This window comes from Microtus oregoni, unplaced genomic scaffold, assembly GCF_018167655.1.
Source record: "Microtus oregoni isolate MIOR12 unplaced genomic scaffold, Mior012 000036F_ref0000092, whole genome shotgun sequence".
Taxonomy (NCBI): domain Eukaryota; kingdom Metazoa; phylum Chordata; class Mammalia; order Rodentia; family Cricetidae; genus Microtus; species Microtus oregoni.
This window is the reverse complement of record NW_024543095.1, coordinates 21,028,038-21,049,875: the sequence shown is the minus strand read 5'-3', so window position 1 is coordinate 21,049,875 and position 21,838 is coordinate 21,028,038. Positions and strand designations below refer to the sequence as shown.

At 43.3% G+C, this 21,838-nt stretch overlaps 1 protein-coding gene across 3 annotated transcripts in view; it reads right to left on the bottom strand.

Moving 5' to 3' along the window:
* Positions 1 to 21,838, bottom strand: part of Rai14 (retinoic acid induced 14) — a 126,379-nt gene that overhangs the window by 5,015 nt on the left and 99,526 nt on the right. For 2 of the 3 annotated variants that reach the window (XM_041631228.1, XM_041631230.1), the window contains 11 exons: positions 18,762 to 18,826; positions 14,894 to 14,951; positions 14,031 to 14,101; positions 11,600 to 11,706; positions 10,539 to 10,717; positions 10,258 to 10,286; positions 9,156 to 9,242; positions 8,098 to 8,184; positions 6,480 to 6,534; positions 4,714 to 4,832; positions 1,017 to 2,522 (listed from right to left, as the gene is read on the bottom strand). In XM_041631228.1, the coding sequence (XP_041487162.1) occupies positions 1,017 to 2,522; positions 4,714 to 4,832; positions 6,480 to 6,534; positions 8,098 to 8,184; positions 9,156 to 9,242; positions 10,258 to 10,286; positions 10,539 to 10,717; positions 11,600 to 11,706; positions 14,031 to 14,101; positions 14,894 to 14,951; positions 18,762 to 18,826 (2,363 nt within the window). The remainder of the gene's footprint in view (positions 1 to 1,016; positions 2,523 to 4,713; positions 4,833 to 6,479; positions 6,535 to 8,097; positions 8,185 to 9,155; positions 9,243 to 10,257; positions 10,287 to 10,538; positions 10,718 to 11,599; positions 11,707 to 14,030; positions 14,102 to 14,893; positions 14,952 to 18,761; positions 18,827 to 21,838) is intronic. The other variant, XM_041631229.1, reaches the window with a different exon arrangement.

Here is a 21,838-nt window from a genome sequence, read left to right as displayed (position 1 = left end):
AGTAGAAATATAGTACACTGTTTGTTCAAATACAGATCTGCCACGTCTGTCTTGTGACACAGGGAACGTTAGCTCCTTCTGAATCCAGAAGTGACTCTTCATCATCTACAAAGCCAAATACTCAGAGGGCTTAACTCCTAGACTGCTCCTTAAAGCTCTGCATGCTCTCCCACCAAAATGGACAACCAGTCAGTCTAAGGAGCCCTAACCCGTCTAGACATCTCGCTATAGAGTAAACTCAATTTCTCACGGCGCCCCAGCAGTCCCAGGTGAAAGACGAATTGGGTTCTAACGCCATTCAGAGCATAAGGGAGAAAATTCAGGTACAGGATGATCCTGAACTCTCTTCTTTTTGCTTCCTTCCATCCTCTGTATCACACCCAGAAGCACCTCTAAATTGCTGGCTCCCTCCAACCAATCACTCTATATCTGTATATCTCTGAAAACCGGGATCGGGGAAAACAGCGTTTGCGGTGATTCGGGTGACGAGGAGACTTGTCACACTTGTCCTGGATCCCTAATACTAGCTGTACTGGCTAGCTCTCTGTCAACTTGACACCGGCTAGAGTCATCAGAGAGGAGGGAGCCTCAGCTGAGAAAACGCCTCCATAGGATCAGGCAAGCCTGTGGGGCGTTTCAAGAAGGATCACAACAGTAGCAACCTGAAGACAATAGCAAAGCTTGTAGTAAATCATTAATGTTTCTAATTTGTGTGTATGAGTGCACCTGTACTGTTGCATTTTCAGATCAATCTTTTAAAAAAATCCTAAATCCTTTTTACTTGAAAGATAGAGTCTTACTATATAGCCCAGGGTAGCCTTCAATTTATAAGTGCTGGGTTTACAGGTGTCTATTGCCATACTTGGCTCTTCCTGTTATGAATGTGGTTTTGGTGATGGCTGAGTATTCATGCAGGTTGTTACCAACACATTCTGTAAAGGTTTAGAACAGGAAAATTGGAAGGGCCTTATGAGGACTCAGTGCCAGAAACCTAACAGCAAGGAACCTTCACCGACCTTTTCATCTTTATCCTCCTCCAGCTTTGAAGAGGTCTCAGAACATCTTTTCATCCCTTCAAGTTCTTCCTGAGCACGCTGGAATTTCTGCACAAGTTCAGTCACTTCCTGCTCTTTGGATTTCAAGAGGGTCTGGATGTTTTCCTTTTCCCTCTTCACCTGTGAGACCTCACTTCGAACCTGGGCGACCTCCGAGTGGGCTTTCTCTTTCTCTTTCACCGAATCCTTTAATTTCGTTGCTAGCGCGTTGACTTCACTCTCTAAGGATGCCTGGAGCTTCTCATAGGAAGCCTTGGGGACCATGGCGTCGGTCATGGCAGCTTTCTCTTCCAGGAGCTGCTTCTCCAGCTTTGTGACTTCGGCTTCCTTGCTTGCAAGGTGCTCTTTGAGGTTGCTTATTCTCTCTTCCATCTCTTTGGCCGTTGTCCGCAGCGTGGTTATCACCTGCAAATGTTCTGTGATGGACACAGAGTTCTCCTTGTGAGCATCTACCAGCTGTTTGAGCTGCGTCAACTCGTGAAACACCTTGGAATAGTGTGACTTCATTTCGGACAGTGCTTCTTCCGCTTTCGCCCTGGACAGGTTTTTCTCGTGCATCAGCCGCTCATGCTCAGCTTTGTGGATATATTCAGCTGCATCTTCTAAAGATTTCCTCTTCCTATAATCCTCCAGCTCTGCCTGGGCTTCTTTGTACAGCTGCGACAGCTCGCTCACCTGTTTATTGAGTTCATCTATCATCCTGTTCATGGCCTCTTTCATGTCCCCAGCGTCATCAGGGGCTTCCTGTGGCATCTGACTTTTGAGTGTATCTTTTAGTTTCGTGATTTCTTCTTGGGCCTGCTGGTACTTCTCAAACAAAAACGCCTTCTCCTTATTCATATTCTCGATGACAGCGCAGTATGAGCTTTTCATTTCTTCACACTCTTCTGCAGGTGGCTTAGCGGCCCCAGCCTTCTCTTTCTCTGCCAGCTTTGTTTCCAACTCTCTCACCCTCTCTTTATTCCTCTCACTTTCTTCCAGCGCGTTCTGCAGGTTCTGCTTTAGAATGCCAACTTCGCCATCAGCAACCCCCGGCTCTCGAAGTTGCCAATAGCCATCTGCACTCTCATGGGAGAGGAGGCCCAGTTTCATCTGCTTCTGCGCACTCAGGACTTCTTTCATGGCCTCCTCGTACTTGATCTGAGTGTCTTTGAGTTTCTGACTGAGGTCAGAGCCGTTCTCTGAAATCTCTGCGCTGTTCAGGCACCTCAGGTCTGTCCTCTGGGACTGGAGTTCGGCCTGGAGCTGTTGCTTCTCCGCTTCAGAACTTTCCAATTGCCTCTGCAAAGCTTGCAGACTGTCTTGTAGCTGCTGGATTCTGGCATCAACATGCTCGACAGGTGGCGACGATTTGGCATCTGAGGAAGGGGCTTCACTAGACTTGCCCAGGGAGGGGGCCAGGTCAGTCTGAGTGGAATGGAAAGACTCAAAGCTCAGGTCTGCTTCAGCTTCCTTGGGTGACTTGGCCTGGCAAAGAAACAAGGAATGACAGTTACACTAAGGAGTGGCTAGGTGTGCACACTGGAATGCGAGGGACAACCTGAGGTTTAGGTACGGATGAGCAGGGTGATCATTCTGCATGTGTTCTCCTGGATCATGTAAACACATGGTCTGTGGCACTGGAGGCAGACTCACAGTGCACGCTTATTCCGTGTTCTATGAGCACAGATCATTTCTGTAATTTTAAAACATTTTAACTGTTTCATCTGTAGAACCTCCAATTCAAATTTTTCTTTGTTTTTGTTTTATCATTTCAGTTGCCCAAGGCACTGTATAGTTATTTTCCACCAGGTTCTTAAGATGATTAGAGATCAATTTTACTAATCAATGGCTATTACTATATACATTAAAAAATTTAAGTATAAAATTTCAATGTGTAAAGGTCTTCTGAATGAGGACGTGGGCAGGAGGATATGGACAAGCGGGGAAAAGGACGAATCAGTAGACAAAACTAAGGATACCTAAAAAAGTCATATTTATTTAATAAGCTTATTAAAAATTATAATCTAAAAAAATAAAGGTTTGAATACAGGTGCCCTCCATGAATGGAAAATGCTCCTGCCAGAAACAAGAGGTTATTAAATGAAAATCCCAGAGCCAGCTGTATGGAATACCTCCCTATGAGTTCTTGATCAGAGAAGCCCCAAGCCTCCAAAACATTACAGGTTATGGACATGGCTCCTGGTTACCCGCCAGACCTTGGTGGTAAGAACCAGTTGCCAAAAATCCTTTGGTTACATGATAAGGAGAAACCAAGTTGGAGAGGAGGTGGAAGTTTCCTTTCTCCTGGCTATTGACATGCCAGCCATGATGCTCCTAGCTGGATTTGAAGCCCACTTTCAGTAAGAAACTCACACTTGGTCTGTGAACATAGGCCCCAGGGTTAGAGGGAACCTACTACTATTGTTGAGTCTTGCTAAATAATCACAGTCTCAATGCTCATGTCTATACGCAGATTCATCACAGGTTAGTGCTATTCCCTGTCTTCATCAGGGGAGCTTCTTAGGATGGGTGGATGACAGTTAATACAGAATCCATAACTAGACAAAGTACAAGGGACAAGGAACGGTGGACTGACTGCTCAGCCCAAAGTGGACACCGATATCACCTCCTTCTAAAGCTCGGAGAACACCATGGAAGAGAGAGAGGAAAACCTCAGCCAGGCTGTGTGCTGGTAGCCGCACGCCTTTAATCTACAGAGCTAGTTTTCCAGTACAGCTAGGGCTACAGAGAGAAACCCTAAGGGACAGGAGGGGGGAAAACGGGGTGGGGGGCAAACAAAACAAACAAACCCTTGAATTAGACTGGGAAGTGTGCAGCAAAAAGACAAACAAACAACCCTTGAATCTGATTGGCAGACATGCAGCAAAAAGACGTGAAACAGCCACTGCATTTGGGAATGCACCGCAGATGTGATTATCTGCACAAGACCCACACAAGGTTGGGACCTTCAGCATTTCATTCTGGGCGGATAGGGCCCATGAGGACCCACCACTTCCCAAGGGACTTCTAGCTGTTAAGAATTGTTGGAGGAGGAGGTGCCATTTTTTTCTTCAGTGGTATAACCACTGGTAAAGTTGCTCTTGATCCAGTAAATAACCTACCTAAGCTTCTGCAGGAACCTATAATTAAAATCTGTGGGTTTTCACAGAAGACATGAAAGCAGGAGGGCGATTTGGTGGAAGTGGGGCTTCAGCAGGAGGGGGAAGGGCTTGAGAGAGGAATGGGAGGGTGAAAGTGACCAACTATATAAATATGTGAAACTATCAAACAACAAAAAAGCAAGATATAGTATATATAAGCATGGAAATATAAAATTTATAGTTGAAATTTTTCATATAACATTCTGTGTATACCACATATATATACTAACTTAATTTATATAAATTGTATCTATATTCTATATTTAAGTTTTATGTCACTATACTTACTAAACTACATATAATTATAAATAATTTAGCAATTTCCAAAAATAGAATTAGTGAACACTGTTAAATAACCTGAAACCATTAAGAGTCTTACAGTTAACTATATTGGAAAAAAGAAACACTATACAGGAAAAGAAGAAATGTGTAGCTATTTAAAACTAAATGTACCCAACTACCCTTGAACACACCAATACTTTACAGGATAGCCTGTCAGCAATATTTTTACCAACCTGCAATTTATCTTGTAACTCCTTGTTGTGTAAGGTAAGGGAAGCGACTTTTGCTTGCAATAGGACAAGAAGATCTTGTTGGTCAGCCTCAGAACTTCCATCCAACAAGCTGTCTGCACCTTGGAAGAAAAGAAAGGAAATGTAAAGCTGTGTTTGAAAATCGCAAGTGCTTTTCCTCTAATTCCTCCACAGCTGGGCAGAGGGATGGTGGCTGTGAGCTGCCAGTATGTCCCTGCTGTGAAATCGCTGGCACAGTGCTACAGGACACAGCTGCACAGCAGGCTGTGGCAGTTGGCAGCTCTGGGTACCTGCCATTCACCCCAAGTACCACACCAATAGTAATTTTCACTTCTCTTTGTCCCCATGTTCCAGGTGTGAATCCTTTCAAAGGTCTCTCTGCATCTGGTTTATCTCTTACCCTGATTACTTCAGGCGTCATCACCATCCTTGGAAACGCTGCAAAGGACTCCTCAACAAGTCTCTTCCTCCCCCACCCCCTCCTCCTATCCCCTCCTTCCTGGTGAAATGGAGCCTGCATGGGAACACATATAGCCATCCAAACATACAGAGGTTGGGTCATTTCTTTGGTTCAATTAACATGTTTCAATTATTCTGTCTCCAAAAACTATCTGTAGGTGGAGCAACACCTCTCTGTCTGTCCCAAATCTTTGTTTTCAGGTTTATGTGATGTGGGATATCTGACTGTTGTTCAACCCCCAAAGGGGTTGTGACCCACAAGCTGCGAATCGCTGAAATAGATGTTTTTAGAAGTATCCAATGTAACATTTATTCAGTTATATTAATTGATTTTTACCAGGAATTGGAAAATTTCATTTCTAAAGTTTAAAAATCTATCCACATATAAAATGTACAATATTCTAAGGAACTGAATGTTGAGCAAAGGGGACGTTTGAAATCATATACAATCATTGAAATATAATTCTAAAGATACTACAGTCTTTGAGACACAATGAGTCTAAATATTAGCATCTTCTTTAAAAAGAACTCATTTTCTTTTTCCTTTTTGAGAGAGGATTTTACTACACAGCACAGAGTCACCTCAGAATTGTGATCCTAGGAGAGACTTTTAAAAGACACATTGGTTGACGCCTGCCTTGGTGAAGCCTCTGGGACTGTATTGTTTACTGGCAGGTGCTGTCTTTGAGTATACTTGGAGCCTGTGGTGTTAAAGTTAGGTTGTGGTCATAGCATGGTTCCGACTGTCTTGGAGACAGAACTTGCTGTTTCTCTGGAATGAGAATGTGGTGCTGTAAGCTGAGAGCTTAAAACCTATGGTCCTGCATCTCAAAGCAGTGTAAATGTATAAGATAAATACACAGACTACAGTAATATGAAAGCTGATTTGTAACCCACTAAATATTAAGATGGAAAGTAGGTCTAATAACTCCATTCTTCCTATGGGAGGCACTAGACATGGTATTTGAACATGTCTCCAACAGTAAGGTGACAGGAAACCGTGAGTCCTCTAGGCAATGTCACTATTCCGCTAGTGCTATTCATAATTACAGAAACTACTCATTGATAGTGACAAATGATTTTTTTTACATCCAAACTTAATTCTTTAACATGTAAGTTAAGGCCCCTTGCAGTGCAGACAACATAGCCTATGCATTGCCGGCAGTCCTGTGCAGAGTATGGGCATGGGCACCTGACACAGAGCGCGTGACCGGCCTCTGCTCTCTTTATAGAAACATGTAAAACCTAACTGTGGTCAAAGGAAGGAAAACCAGTTCTCCCGTCCTTACCTGTTGTGCTGTCGCTCAGCCTGTCTTTGTTTTCCTGTATAGAACTGATCTCAGCCTGTGTGCAGAAACACAAAACGACACTGAAAGAATTCCCCTAAGTGTGCTCATTACACGTTAACAATCAAATCGCCTTCCCTCGGTGAGCTGCTGAGAGAAGAGCTGTGCTGCTCTGCTGCAGAAAAATCTCACAGAAAAACAGTTAAAAATCTAGGCAAATAACAGACACAGTGACTTGGATAAAGTTTAATTCTGAAAATACCAGCAACTGCGGAGTGTAATTTTGAAAATAACAACTCTCAGAGTAACTTTAAAGGAACTTAATCTAGTTATATTTTAAATTATAGTTTATGTGGCAGCTCACTTATGGACCAGATCCCCCAGAGCAGCCTGACATGGGTGCCGGTAGTGGTACTCGGGTCCCTGCAAGGCAGCACCTGCTCTGAACTACCGAGCCATTTCTTCAGACCCTTATTCTTCCTTTTCCCATTTTTTGTAATATACTTCATACCTGGAAAATTTTGGATTTGTAAGGCAGTTACACAGAAGTTAACATTAACAGAATCATGGTAAAGATACTACTTTTTGACTGTGTTCTTAATACATTTGCCAAAATGGAGATATTAGCACAATAAACCACTGTTAGCTAAACTGCAGCAGTTCTGTATTAGGGTACAGCATTTTCCCACCGGTATCCTTTTTGTCTTTACACGAGGAGGATGATCTGAGTCTTAACACACTAGGCAAACACGATCACTGAGCCAAGGTTCTGGGTTCTGATTTTTTTTTTTTTTTTTTTTTTTTTAGGCAGGGCCGCATTTTACAAAGCTCGGGCTAGGCATGAACTCTCCATATACTGGGTTGGCACTGAACTTCTGATCTCTGTGCCTCTACCTCTTTAGCTGGGTACTTCAGGTACCACCACATTTGTCTCAATTAATGTATTTTTTCTAACTTAGTGTCTAATACAGGATGCTTTATTTCATATAGAGAATTACGTGAGATGAGTGCTACCAACCACAAGGAGGTAATTTATACCACTGTCAGTTTGGTTTTAACTGGAGAGATGGCTCAGTAGTTAAGGGCAGCTGCTGCTCTACCAGAGGACCTGGGTTCAATTCCCAGTACCCACAGGTTGTATCAGTGTCTGCAACTTTAGTTCCAGGGGAACCCCCGAGAATTCTAAGATAACAGACCCACGTTACTGCACCCAGCCTTCAGTGCATTCTGGGGATCTGATCTCAGCTCTTCATTCACAAGTATCTTATCCACTGAGTCATCTCCTTAGCCCTTAGCAACTTTAAAGACTAAAACACATTGTGAACTCAAGTCAGGGTGTCATCTAATAGAGCTCTTTAATCCCCCCCACAACATCTCCCCAAATTCTTCAGTCTTTTCAACTCTAAGAACCACCGTTCTACTCTCTTGCTTCGATGAATTAACGATTTTATTAGTAAATGTGATTTATTTATGTTGTCCATGCCAGAAAAAATAATCAAGTGGCTCTTTGTGGTGAAATGTCATGAAATAGTGACTCAAAAAGTGTAATCTGTTTTGCACAGTATTGTATAAATTAAAGTAAGGCCATCATCTATGAAAGTGGAACATAGAAAAGGAATACCTTGAAGGGTGCTTCAGCAAAAAATACTGATTCCTTTCCCGAAAGTGGTGTGGAAGTTATTGATCTTGGAGAAGACACATCACTCAACTGAAAGAGAAAAAGAAAGCCACGAATAAGGGACGTGTTTTCAAAGCCTGTCTTCAGAGGTGCTGAACAATCCATGGCTTAATCTCTGTGGTTAGATCTAGCAGTAGGTATGGAGAGGTTCATTCAACTCAGGAGTAAAATCCTCAAGGCAGTCCAGCTGCTTCGAGTATTTCTGAACGCTCTCAGAGTATAACTTCAACTTAATGCTACAATACTAACTGCATCAGCCTTTAAAATCTATAGATTTCTACTGTGGATTGAGAACACTAGTAATGGATGTGCTAACATATTTGTTAAGTGTCTGACAGATTCAACAGTCCTCCCACTATCTTATCTTTTTTCATGTCCTGTGCTTGTCTTAGCAGTAAAAGCTATCTTGTTTTTATTTGATATTTCATATTTTTGTACTTGCTCCTCTAATGTTGCTATTGCATACTCAGAAAAAACTTTTAATATTAGCCACCCATAAATGTAGTAAAAAAGCAAATATTAATATCTTAAGAAACTAACTAAAACCCGTCACTCTCTAGTCCTTGCTAGCTAGCCATCCCCTCTGCACTCTCTAGAGCTATTCATACGAGCTAATGACAACCCGAGACCATCTTAAGGAAAAGCTCCAGTCCTAAGACTTTAAGAAATTTCCTTGAGATTTTAAAAAAGGATAATGCTAAATTCTAATTTTAAGATAGATGAAACTCACAATATTCCAGCTTAATAACGGACACTGCCATTTACTGTGTGTGTGTGTGTGGACATGAGTGTGTTCTTCTGGAGCTCCAACCCAGGGGCTCACACATGCTAGGTAAGTATTTATACTATGCTACACAACCAGCCCCACAGATTGAAACTGAAAACTACTAAGGCAGATTTGGAATGTGCACTATGGCGTCAGTATTGCAGCCTCCCTCTGGGCCCAGACACAGAAGGACGGCTGTTGGTTTTGCTTATGGTTCATTCGCTCTTGATTTTACCTGGGTAGGACTGATAGGAGGTGGTGGAGCTTTGCGTTTTTTTGGAGTTCCACTTCTTTCTGAGCTTAGTTTAGAGACTTGATCATGCTGAAAGTTATCACAGTTCACAGAATGGAGGTGGGTTAGTTATGTTAGTAAAGTTGGAGCGAGTAGCTGCAGCAAACACGAGAACAACCTGCTGGCAGTCACACATTCCTAGCTGCATCAAGGTCTGAAACACACTGCCCGCAGGACAATAAGGAACATGCATTCGCTAAGTTTTCTTCCCAGCAACCCATGCTTCGACGGCAAGAAGGTTTAAAAACCAAACCAAACCAAATGGATTAAGGTGGTGTGCAGAACTGGGAAAGGATGACGACATGCCTATCAGTCACAATGCAGCACCCAGAATGCATTCCGAGTCAGCTTTCCCTCTTAATGCAGAGAGCACTCTGCACCTCTCTGGGCTTCCATTCACCCACCACCCACCACCCCGCTTTGAAGGAACGAGAGGAAAGGAGAGCTTCATATGCAAAGGTTTCTCACAAGCAACAGCTAGCACATAATAAATCCGCTGTAAAATATCTGCTTTCTATGACTTAGAAACCGCGGTGTATAAATAAACAGAAGAGCCAGACATACAGAGAGCCCGCAGGCTTTGAGGAAAAAATTCCAGTTAGAAAATGTCTCTCTCACTACCCTGTGTAACACCAATGGCAGTTTCAAACGCTGCAGCTAAAATTAAAAGGCTGAATCTCTTATTTTTCACAAACTCGTTAACAATTTTATGGGTATATATATATTCACACATAGGTTGTGATATTTAAAATATTTTCATTAAGTTTCAAGATTTAGTTGCATCACAGGTCTGTTATATTTCATTAAAAAACAGTATAAAGTACATACTTCTGAGACAATATAATAAAATGGTTAAAAAATATTTGCCACCTGTAACAATGGATCATTCACTCAAAATTACGTCAGTCTTTTCTTAAGAATTTTCAACCCAGTTTTTAATCACTGCCCTAAGGAACCACAGCATTTATTTTCAACATTTTCATATTGTCACAAGCAAAAATTAAAAAAAAATATATATATAGCATCTTATTCCCAAGATAAATACCTGCTTTGGTTTTGTTGGGATCTTTAAATCTAAAGAGAAAGAGTAAAGAAAAAAAAGACTATGAGAACCATAATGATTCATATCTTTTATAAATTTTGGGTGGATGGACACACACACACACACACACACACACACAACCCACATACAACATTCAACACTTCACCTTCAAGCTTGTATTTAGAAGAATAACAGAACACATCAGATTGCACGAATTCCTTGATCCTTTTGGGGAAAATGAGTGGATAAACTTAAAACAGCATTGGCTGTTTTCTTTTACATACCAGTATCCTGAGAGATTTTTGATAATAGAAGGCTTTGAATTCCTGTGTTTTCTGAGAGTTTGGAATAATATAAGGCATTGTGTCCAAGAGAGTCTACCAGGTTCAGGTCGGCAGCTTTTTTAATTAAGGCTTCCACAGTACTAGAGCTGCCAGCTTCACAAGCGAGCATGAGAGCAGTTCTAGAGGAGAAAAGAGACGGACAGTCGGAATGCTTTCCTGAGACACGTTTGTCTTGAAAATAAGGAAAGGGGATTAAATACAGTTAAACCTTCAGTCATCTGGGGAACGAAGTGGAAAACCGTCAAGATGAAATACGGTGGTGTTTTTAAAACTTCGGACTAAATCAAAACGTTAAACTATAACTAACCAAACAGCACAGACAGTCTTCCATACTTGGTCTACAATGACAGAATGTCCTATGATTGGTGTAAATACCAAGCTTGTTTTAGAGGCCGATTCTTCCACCTCTAGTATTTTAAAGGATATACATTATTAAAATTATTTCTGTTTTAAAACAGGGTTTCTCTGTATATCCCTGGTTGTCTTGAAATTTACTCTGTAGACCAGAATGGTCCTGAACTCAGCAATTCTCCTGCCTCTGCCTCCTGAGTCCTAACATTAAAGGCATGTGCCACCACATCTGGCTTTAAAATTATTATTGTTGTTATTATGATTATTGTTTTTTTTTTTTTTTGAAATAGTTTCCCTGTGTAGCTGTGGCTGTCCTGGACCTCACTATGTAGTCCAGGCTGCTTCAAACTCAGAGATTCACTTGCCTTTACCTCTTGAGTTGCTGGGATTAAAAGTATGTGCCACCACCACCCAGGTTAAAATTATTTTTAAATACATTCAATATATTTACTTTTGTTTTGTTTAGGAGGAAAAATAAAATCACAGGAAGTGGCTTATTCAGTTCAATATTTAATTAGTTTCATTGCAGAGTCTTAGTCAAAACAGATTCTCAATTATCAGAAAGGAAGAAAGTTAAAAAAGGAAACCACTTTACAACATTAAAAAATGGGTATCTCTGAAGTTATGACTTCTGTCTTAACTTGTTGTACCTTCCATTTTTGTCCCTGGAATTGACATCTGCTCCATGATCCAAGAGAAAGTGACAGACCTCACTGTGGCCATTTTGTACTGCAACAAGCAGGGGTATGTTCCCATCCTAGGAGAAAAACTCAGACTGTAACTCCAGTTCCAATACCAGGACTGCAATACCTTGCCCTTCCCACACTGTTCTCATGACCTGTACCGCTAGGCTACACTTTCATCTGCGGTGAGACTCCATGCCCTCTTAGGGCCACCCTCGCGCTTCACTGTAAGTCCTGGACAATGTCACCGACTGTAGCTGTCTTAGGCAATTTCACCGACTTTTTCTTTTCTCTAGAAGCCCAGCTATTGGGGTTGCCTGCTCCATTACCTATCACTAGCTCTGCCTGGTAATGTAAGAGAGAATGCACACTGTGTTCAGATGAAAGTAAGTGGGGGCTGGAGAAATGGCTCAGCGGTTAAGGGCAGGTGCTGCTCATGCTGAAGCCCTGAGTATGATCCCCTGCACCAACGTGTAGGAAAGAAAGACCTGCCGGGCGGTGGTGGCGCACGCCTTTAATCCCAGCACTTGGGAGGCAGAGGCAGGCGGATCTCTGTGAGTTCGAGACCACAAGAGCAAGTTCCAAGATAGGCTCCAAAGCCACAGAGAAACCCTGTCTCGAAAAACCAAAAAAAAAAAAAAAAAAAAAAAAAAAAAAGACCTGACTTGCTCAATACGTCCTCTAATTTCATGCATGCTGCACCCCCCCAATAAAAATATATGTTAAAAAGACTTTAAAGGTTAAAGTAAAATTACTGGGGTGGAAAGACAGCTCAGGGTAAGAGCGCTTGCTGCTTTTCCAGAGTACCCAGCTCATTACCAACCACCTACAAATCCAGTTCCTGGGACCTGATGCTCTCTGACCTCTGCAGGCACCAGGCACGCATGTGGTGCCCACACGTATGTGTGGGCAAAACACTTTCATGCATTAAATAAATAAATAAATAAATAAATAAGTAAATAAAACACCCCAAGTCAAAACAAAGCAATGACAGAAGTATTCCAGACTTTAGAATATGGGGATTTGGGACCAGTTACATAAGAAAGTATCCTGGGGCCAGGACCCAAGTCTACATATGAAATTCATTTGTGTATTGATGGAGGAAGGTCATTGGCTAATAAAGGAACTGCCTTGGCCCATTTTATTGCTTAGAAGATAGGTGGGAGGAGTAAACAGAACAGAACGCTGGGAGGAAGAGGAAGTGAGCTCAGACTCCACAGCTCTCCTCTCGGGAGCAGACGCCTCAGAGAGGGACTCCATGCTCCCAGCTCCTGGGCAGACACACGTGATGAAGCTCCGACAAGTGCACCTAGCTGTGCTACATAGAATATTAGAAATGGGCTAGTCCAGGTGCAAGAGTTAGCCTAGAAGAGGCTAGATAGAAATGGGCCAAGCAGTGATTAAAAGAATACAGTGTCCGTGTAATTATTTCGGGGCATAAGCTAGCCGAGCAGGCGGCCAGGGTGCTGGGAACGCAGCCACGCCGCCCTTATTACTACAGTGTATTTTTTTTTCATATAAAAGACCTTGCAGTTTACACATTTCAGCCATGTATATGAAATACAAGTTTCAGGCTGTGGCGTATTGGGGACTTTTGGAATAGAGATGTTTAACCCTATACTGAGGTTCAGAAAGTGTACATGTATTTGCTTGATGGGGAGCAAGTACATGCAAGTCAATTTTCATGCTAGAGCAAGTCATTAAACTCTGGAACCACATGCCACAGGCACATATATGTATTCTTGTTATAGGCCAGTGGAGTTAGAAAGACTAAAAGTTCTCTTCAGAGAACTTGAAAAATTCTACTAAGAATCATCAAAGGTGATACTATGAAAAATAAAACCACAACAGAATTTCTAATTAGGTATCTCTGAAGTTCACATGGATTGTCAACTTGAGAAGATGTGGACTCACTTTGGTGACAAATCTACAGACATCTGTGGGAGGGACTTTCTAAATGAGGTGAGCTGTGCTAGGAAGACCCACCGTAACAGCCAGAATGGAAGAAAGCAAGTTGAGAAACAGCATCTGTCCCCCTTAGCTTCTTGACTCTGGAGGTGGTGGAACTAGCTCCCGCAAGTCCCTGCTATCCTGACTTCCCCGCCATGATGGTCTACACCTTCGAGGTGAGAGCCGAAACGAACCCCTCCTCTCTTAAACTGCTGTTGTCCCATACTTTGTTGCGGCAACAAGACAAGTAACATACAAAATGTTCTATCTTTATAAACTGAGACACGAAGTTTTGTTCACATTTGGGTTAGGATTGACATATAAGACTATTTTGCCAAAAAGTAAAAACTTCTGGTGGTAAAGAAATATAATTTTAGCAAATACTAAGATCTTTAAGGTCTCGCTAGAAACCCGCACTCCATTCCCTCAGCGTCCACGTGATACACACCGCGTCCTTAAGGTTTATGGGGCTCTTCTGTTCGCAGAGGACCTGCACAGCTTGAAGGCATCCCTGTGCCGCTGAGGAAGGAAAATCACAAGCCATCACAGACAACCCAGACAACCACTTCTAGGAAGGAAGTGTTCACTCCCTGGTCAGCAGATGAATAGCACAGAAGAGAGAGGCTATGCCACAGGGGTGTGAAAACACTCGCTTAATTTCAGCATTAGCCAAAGCTACAGCCACCGACTCCCAGTACCTGGAGGCAAGCATTTGATTTAGCTTCTCATAGGACTTGGCTTTTCTACAACTAGAAATAAAATTAATAAATAAAATTAATTATATATGCGATCACCGCCGTGAATTTTTAGTATTAACATCTGTCACTTGAAGCTGTGACAAACAGTAAAACCAAAGGTAAATAAATATAACTGCTCTTCATTGTGATCCCCAAACAAACAAACAAACAACCAGACAAAAAGCAGCGTCTTCTAGTCCTGAAATCCACAACTCTCACTACTACTTTAAAAAGGAACTTTAAGTTGATTTCAAAATCTATACACGTATGTACGCACACATGTGCACGTGTACTTAGTACTAGAGCTTTAAACCAGAGCCTTACACATGCTAAGCACGCCCTTCATTACTGAGTTTCCTCGCAGCCTGAGTCGAATATATTCGCCACGGTACTGGCTGCATGGCAGCAAATCAATGGTAGGGGAGCTCCTTAGTAAATCTGTGTGTGACTTACAAACGGAGTGAAACGGGACCCTCTGGGAGCTACAGAAATCAGCCCCATGAAGCGAACAGCAAGGCGAGTGACAACGGAAGTCTCCTAGAGTAAAACAGACGAATAAGAGAAAGCACGGTACCTGCGTAGTGTAAAGCTGTCTTCCCAGAGTTGTCAGTACTGTCAGCTGGACTTTTGTACTGCGAGAGAAAGATAAGTATCTTAAAGTAACTGCACAAATACCATCGAGTCCAGCCTTTCCCTTCAAGCATCACTTATTCGGAAGGGCACTCACGTGTGTAAATCCTACCTTCTGGGCTCCTTGGCCCTACAGTCCTTGATGAAGAAGAAGACACATACCAAACAATCAGGATAGCAGCTATGGTCACCCCATTGCAGATACAGCCATTCACCCTCCCTGACGTCATCTCTTCAGCCCCATTGGCTAACACACACGCTCTATGAGCTCCTGTGTAGATCTTGTTTTTTTCCCATTTCCTCTGTCTCCTCTTCTAAAACCAGCTTTCTCCGAGTCACCTACACAGTCTCTGTTTCCTTGCCTCCCTTTCACTCCTGAACCCACAGACGGCAGGTAATCTGCCCTCAGGATTCCACAGTCATGGCCCAAGTCAAGTCACCAGGAGTCTTGTAGTTCCCACACATCTGTCCTCTGACGGCTCTTTGAGCAGCAGCCTACTCTCTCCCCAGACTTCCCCTTCTTCCTCCTGAGGCTATCTGTGTGGTTCAGCCTCTTATAGCTTCCCCCCACTACCTGACCAGCCCCCTCCTCTAACAAATACACAGCCTTACACTCGTCGTTGCCGTTCCCCAAAGCTCTCTTCCTGGTAATCCCATCTGCACCTACATTCAGATGTCAGTGACCCAACAACAGGGTTACACAGGTATTGAATCAAAACTTGCTTTAAGTCTGCTCACAACCCAAGCTGGATGTCTATCCCTGCAGTCATCTTCAGTGGGTGATGTGGGATTCCCCTCTGTATGCTGTGAACACCATTGGTTAATAAGAAACTGTCCTAAGACTGCTCAGGGCAGAATATAGGTAGGCAGGGAAAACTAAACTGAATGCTGGGAGAAAAAAGGCGGAGTCAGTGAGAAGCCATGTAGCACTGCTGGAGACAGACGCCAGAACTTTATCCAGGAATCCACAGCCTTGTGGCAATACACAGTTTAATGGAGATGGGTAAGTTTAGGATATAAGAGTTAGTCAGAAATATGCTTAAGCTATTGACTAAACAGTATTACAAATAATATGGTTTCTGTGTGATTATTTCAGGGCTGAGCAGCCTGGAACAAACAAGCAACCTCCTACAATAAGCGGAAACTGAGGTATAAGTAAATTAATGAATTGCTTGAATTATGGCAGTGGTGAAGCCAGAATGTGGACCTTCTGGAGCCTGGATACTTATTCATACACAAGTATCACCTGTGAGTGCCCAGGCTTGAGACCCCACTGCACCTGCTCGACACCTCTGGTGTGATCCCTCATAAGCACCCGAAAGGCAAGTTTTCCACTCCTTCATGCCCAGCTTGTTCCTCCCTGATCGTAAAAAACGATCTCTGTGACCACCAACCACCATTGGCTATTTACCCAATGAAATAGAAACTGAATTAACTTTGATTTCGCCTCCTCCTCTTCCTCCTCTAAGCTCTTACCCTGTAGATCCTTTCTCCAAATCACAAATGAGAGACACCTTCTTCTCTCTCTCATTATCTCCATCCTAGCTCAGGCAGCGTTTTCTCTCATGAACAGTTAGTCTAGCCTCCAATGGGTCTTCTCGATTTGTTTCTTCCCATCTTAATCCACTTCTCTATCCAAAAGAATCATCCTATAAAACTGTATGTTACTGTCTGCCCTTCACAATTCCACAGAGGATCTAGGATTACTTAGCTTGCACATCTCGACATACAGGGCCCTGCATTTTGTGCCACACTTTCTCAAGCCTTTGCCTCAGACTCACTAACTGGCTTTCTCCCCACCCTGGCCAATCCCTTGCCTACCCACGCCCTGCGTCTTGCTGTTCCGTTTGGAATGTGTTCCACTGGTTCTCTGCACACTGGAGATCTCAGTTTAAACAACGCCTTCTCTTGAGGGCTTCCCTAGAAACCACCACTTTCCGTCGTCTTAGTGCCCTGGAATTTGTAACACACGTTTCTTTTTCCTTATGAACCAGACTGTGCACTGCATGAAGTCAGCAACTGCACTGCTTGCTGGTAGATACTTATTGCTTAGCACCATGCATCGTACCCTGAGAACACTTGATATAAAGGAGATCAGGAGGACTTACACAGAGAAGTCATTTGAAATTGCAGGACTCCACAGCTTTCATTTTGTGCTAACCACCTTAAGAAGCTAGGAGTTGAAAATGGTAGCAGCCGGAGGCAGAAAATATCTTCAACAAACAGACAGGGCTAAGAGACCAATGCACAGGGTACAAGAGCAAGCGGTCAGAGAGAACACTAAAGGCAGTGGGGCTTGCTGGGATGAGGAGAGCAGGAGACAAGGGGGTCTCATCTGTACACAGCCTGATTCGCAAAGGGGTGAACAAGTGCTGGAGAGAGCTGCCATGCAAGTCCAGCAGGAGGCCATGGAAAGCAGAATTCTTGACAGTAATCTAGAAAGAACAACCCCGTTCGGATGAAGTGCAGGCCAGGGGAGGTAAGAACAGGCTCCCTTAGAGTGAAACGCTTCCTCTGCTGTGGTTAGGAGAAAGGAGATCCAGTTACTACTTACCAAGGCTTTGGCCTAATTTTAGAACAGCACAAGGAACTGTTTAAAGGCTTCAAAGATTTCAGAGAAAAACCAAAGCATTTGCATAACCAGATATAAAATGACATTAGAGGCTAGAATATCTGGTCCTAGCCCACAAGGACTCTGAGCCTGTCAGGTTAAATCTTCCTTAAAATCAGAGCCAGATGCACGGGCCAGGGTGGAATGGGAATTTAAAACATATTTTTAAAAAGTGAAGTAGGGCCCAGGGTGGAGAGAGGAAGGGTACCCTAGCCAAGTGAGTCATATCCCGCCTTTATCCTGAGGACCTGGTCCTGCAGAAGGCAAGGAAGAAAAGCTCCATGTTAACTGGTCAAGGGCAACTCTCTTAAGTCAACAACACAAACACAGATCGATTTTTCTTGAGTTTTGCTTTAAAGACCCGTGAAGGTTAAATATTCCCGGGATGGGCAGTAGGGGCATCACGCAGGGCGAGACAAGGAACTGCGCAACCAATGCTGCAAGTTGATGAATGCGACCACGATCTGACTCAAGAATTTCAGAGCCAAATGAAAGCAAGATGCTGGGGCTCCAAGAGTGCTTGTGAAGGCAGGACAACAGCTTGATAGGACAGACAGTTCTCCAAACACTTATTTTATTGCTCCATGCGGTTCCTGAAAACAGCCAGCTTGCATTTTGACTGGCAACAGCTGGACATTACTGTACGGCTGCTATTGAGGTGGGGGGGGGGGTCCATGAAATACGTACTTTTACAGATTTACAGAGGTCATCACCTTAGAGGGGTCATTATCAACTTCCTGGCAAAGTCAGCAAACCAGGAAGTTGGATAAAAATTACAAATAAGAATAAAACCGAGCACTTAAGCAAGGACCGAGACCTGACTAAAAGCTCATCAAGTTATGGACCAAGGGATAATGGCTGAAACTGTTAATCCAGAAGGGACTGCACGCCATGAGCAATTTCCAGAGCGCACAGGACACCACAGAGTCTGCGAGCCAGAGGTCACCACAGTTTGGAAAAGAGGAACTGAACAAGGGGGTAATAAGGCCGACCCCAGGGAGACATTCCAATTTCTCGTGACGAGCCACTTTTCTAAGTAGCCATGGAAACAACCTTATTATTGGCTGTTTTTTACAAATGGGCTGCAGGACCGTATTAACAGGTATGTACTGAGAAGAGGGGTTTCTCCTTTTACAGATAGAGTTACCTTTAAATTAGTAATAAATAAATAAAGTGATACACCTATGAGTTACCTGCTTACCTGAAGGAGCTTCTTGACGTACTCTGGGTGACTGTTCTTGGCTGCTATATGTAACGCACTGTGACCTAAATGGATTAAAGTGGGGAAACATTCAAACAAAACAAAACCAAAACAACTTTTATTTTCTTTTATGTTAGCATGCAAATAAACTGGTTTCCTGCGAGCATCTCCACGCATGTTAATTTTGGCTGATCCGCCCCCACCCCCCAGGCCTGCTCTGCTCCCCATCTCTCCACCCCACTCTGTTCTTAGGCCTTCACCCTAGTTTTCCCCATTTTACTTTCATGTCCTGTGTTCTAGCTCCCTTCTAATCCCCTTCCTTACGGCTGATTTTCTCCCCTTTCTCAAGATGCCCTCTCTGGTTTCATGACCATTAGTAGCCGGAATGAGCACGTGAGAGCACGCAGGGTTTGCCTTTTTGAACCTGGGCTACCTCGATACAGTATTTTCCAATCTACTCATTTTCCTGCACACTTCATAGTTTCATAGAATTCCATTGTGTATATGCAGAACAGTTTCATTATCCTTTCCTCTGTTGATGGATGCTTTAGGCTGATTCAGCTTCTTTGCTATCGTGACTAGAGAAGCAACAGGCAGGGATGCGGTAAGTTTCTCTGTGGTAAGTCTCTGGGTCTATGCTCAGGAGTAGTAGGTATGGTAGGTGACATTGTACTTATTTCTTGTTTGGAAGTCTCTACACTGATTTCCATAGTAGTTGCACAAGTCTACGCTTCCACTAGCAGTCAATGAGTTCCTCTTCCCCTAGCTTTCGTTGTCCTTTATAATTCAAAGTGGATCAAAGACTTTAATTTAAAACATGAACAGCTGACATTGTTCCAATGGAGCACGGGGATAAACACAAAGCTAAAAGTACAGACAAGAACTTTGTGAATAGCACACACTTCCCACATAGTATCTAATTGCTATGCCAAAGACAGGAGGAACAAAGTCTCCAGCACAGCAGGACCGTTCCTCTAGAGATTAAGGTCCCACATTCTTTAGTGACCACAGATAACATTGAGAGGTTCCAACCACCGTTTCCTGCAGCTCTGCTCAGGACTGCACAGGGTTGCATTTAGCTGGCATGTGTGTGCACAAAATGCCCATGTCCACAACTGTCACTTCAAGCTAGAATACTTCAGGCTTAGAAACCAGAAAAGACAGTCCACAAGCTAGCAGACAACAGTCCAGAAACCCAACACTTACATCCTATGTTTGGCCCCTCATTTCCCTCTCTACAAAATGCATTCAACCCTGAATGAATGCTACCCGGGGTTTTCAGATGTTTACAAACCCTTGTTCAGGAATTCATAGATAAGTAACTTCAAGAAACCCTAAGGTGCTACCCAACTCCCCAGTGCCAAATGAACCTCCCTGCCAGGGCCTCTACAATTGCTGTCATGTTTAGCCCAAATTCTCTTCCTCTGCAACAGCCACACGGTTTGTTCTCTCGCCTTCAGGTTCAACTTAAAGGCTGCCTTTTAAATGAGGTCTTTCCTGGGCTAAGGATGTAGCTCAGTTAGTAGAATACTTGCCTAAGTGCGCACGATGCCCCAGGTTCAACACCTATCATAGCACAAATGTGGTATTGTGATAACAGCACCCAGATCAGACGTTCAAGGTCATACCTGGTTAAACGGTTGGAGACTGCCTTGGGATACATGAGACCTTATCATAAAAAAGAGGCCTTTTTTCTTTCTTTTTTTGTCCTACACATTACATATCCCGTTTCCTCTTTAGCTCCTTTTACACTGGTTTTCTGCATCATTTCTCCATTCTTCATGATGCCTCATATCTTACAGCACTCTGTTCTCAGCTCTAGTCAAGACATATACTACTGACACCACACACACACACACACACACACGCACGCACGCACGCACGCACGCACGCCTACCTACTGGTTAACTGGACCTCTGGCCCTGCAGTTCTATCTCACTCCCTACTGAATTCCTTGCTCCTACAACACTGCTGGTGAACAGCTGGTTCTCAACAGAGTCCAGTCATTTTGAATTAAAGGCTATGCTAATTTCAATGTCTGTAATGAGTGGCTCAATATGCCTAAGTAACTCAATATGCCTAAGAAAGCCTTAAATCTTGTCTTTCCCAACTTGCTTGGCCAACATATCCCCAAGGTAACATTCACAAGAAACCTTTATTTTGGGACTTGCTTCAAAGCCAGTTTCAACCTCAGCACTATGGATGTTTTTTTTTTTTTTTTGAGGCAGGGTTTCTATATGGTTTTGGAGCCTGTCCTGGAACTAGCTCTTGTAGACCAGGCTGGTCTCGAACTCACAGAGATCCGCCTGCCTCTGCCTCCCAAGTGCTGGGATTAAAGGCGTGCGCCACCACCGCCCGGCACTATGGATGTTTTTTGCTGGATAACAGCAGTAGGTGATCATTCTGTTAACTCTACTAACCTGTCACTCTGCCTCCCTGGTCCCCACCCAGGAGAAGTCTACTTATGACAATCAAAACAATCACCAGGCATTGCAAAATGTCCACTAGCATCAAGACCTAAGATTTTAGGAAGAGCAATTTCTTTTACATGATGGCCCGGTTCCACAATGCCATTTTTTCCTTTTGATTACTCTTCAGTTAGCACTGCCTAGAATTTACTGGAGAATCACACGGCTAGGGAACACCTTAAAGATCAGAGGGTCAGGAGATCATGGGAGCCACACAAAATGCATCCCAATCTCAAAAGAACAGACCTCTCTGTTCTGCAAAAAATACCCTGGGATGTTAAGGTCATGTGCGGAGGACATTTTAGTTGGTGTGGGATAATGAGGCAGAAATCCCTCAACCCTCTCTTGAAAAGATGAGGGAGGAGAGACCCTTGAAAGTGGAAAAGTAAGATTTCCCCTTTCCTCTTCTGTTTCATGTACAGGACGACCCTGTGTTTCAGAATTAAAGGACGCCCAAGAACGAGAGTTCATTATACTGTGCATTTAACAGGCTTTGGTGGTCAGCTTGGCCTCTGCAGACATCATTCATACCACTGTTGCTAAGGACAAGCACATTTTTAATTTTAAACAAATGCCTTACAAATGAACTTTTGGAACACATCCTGATTG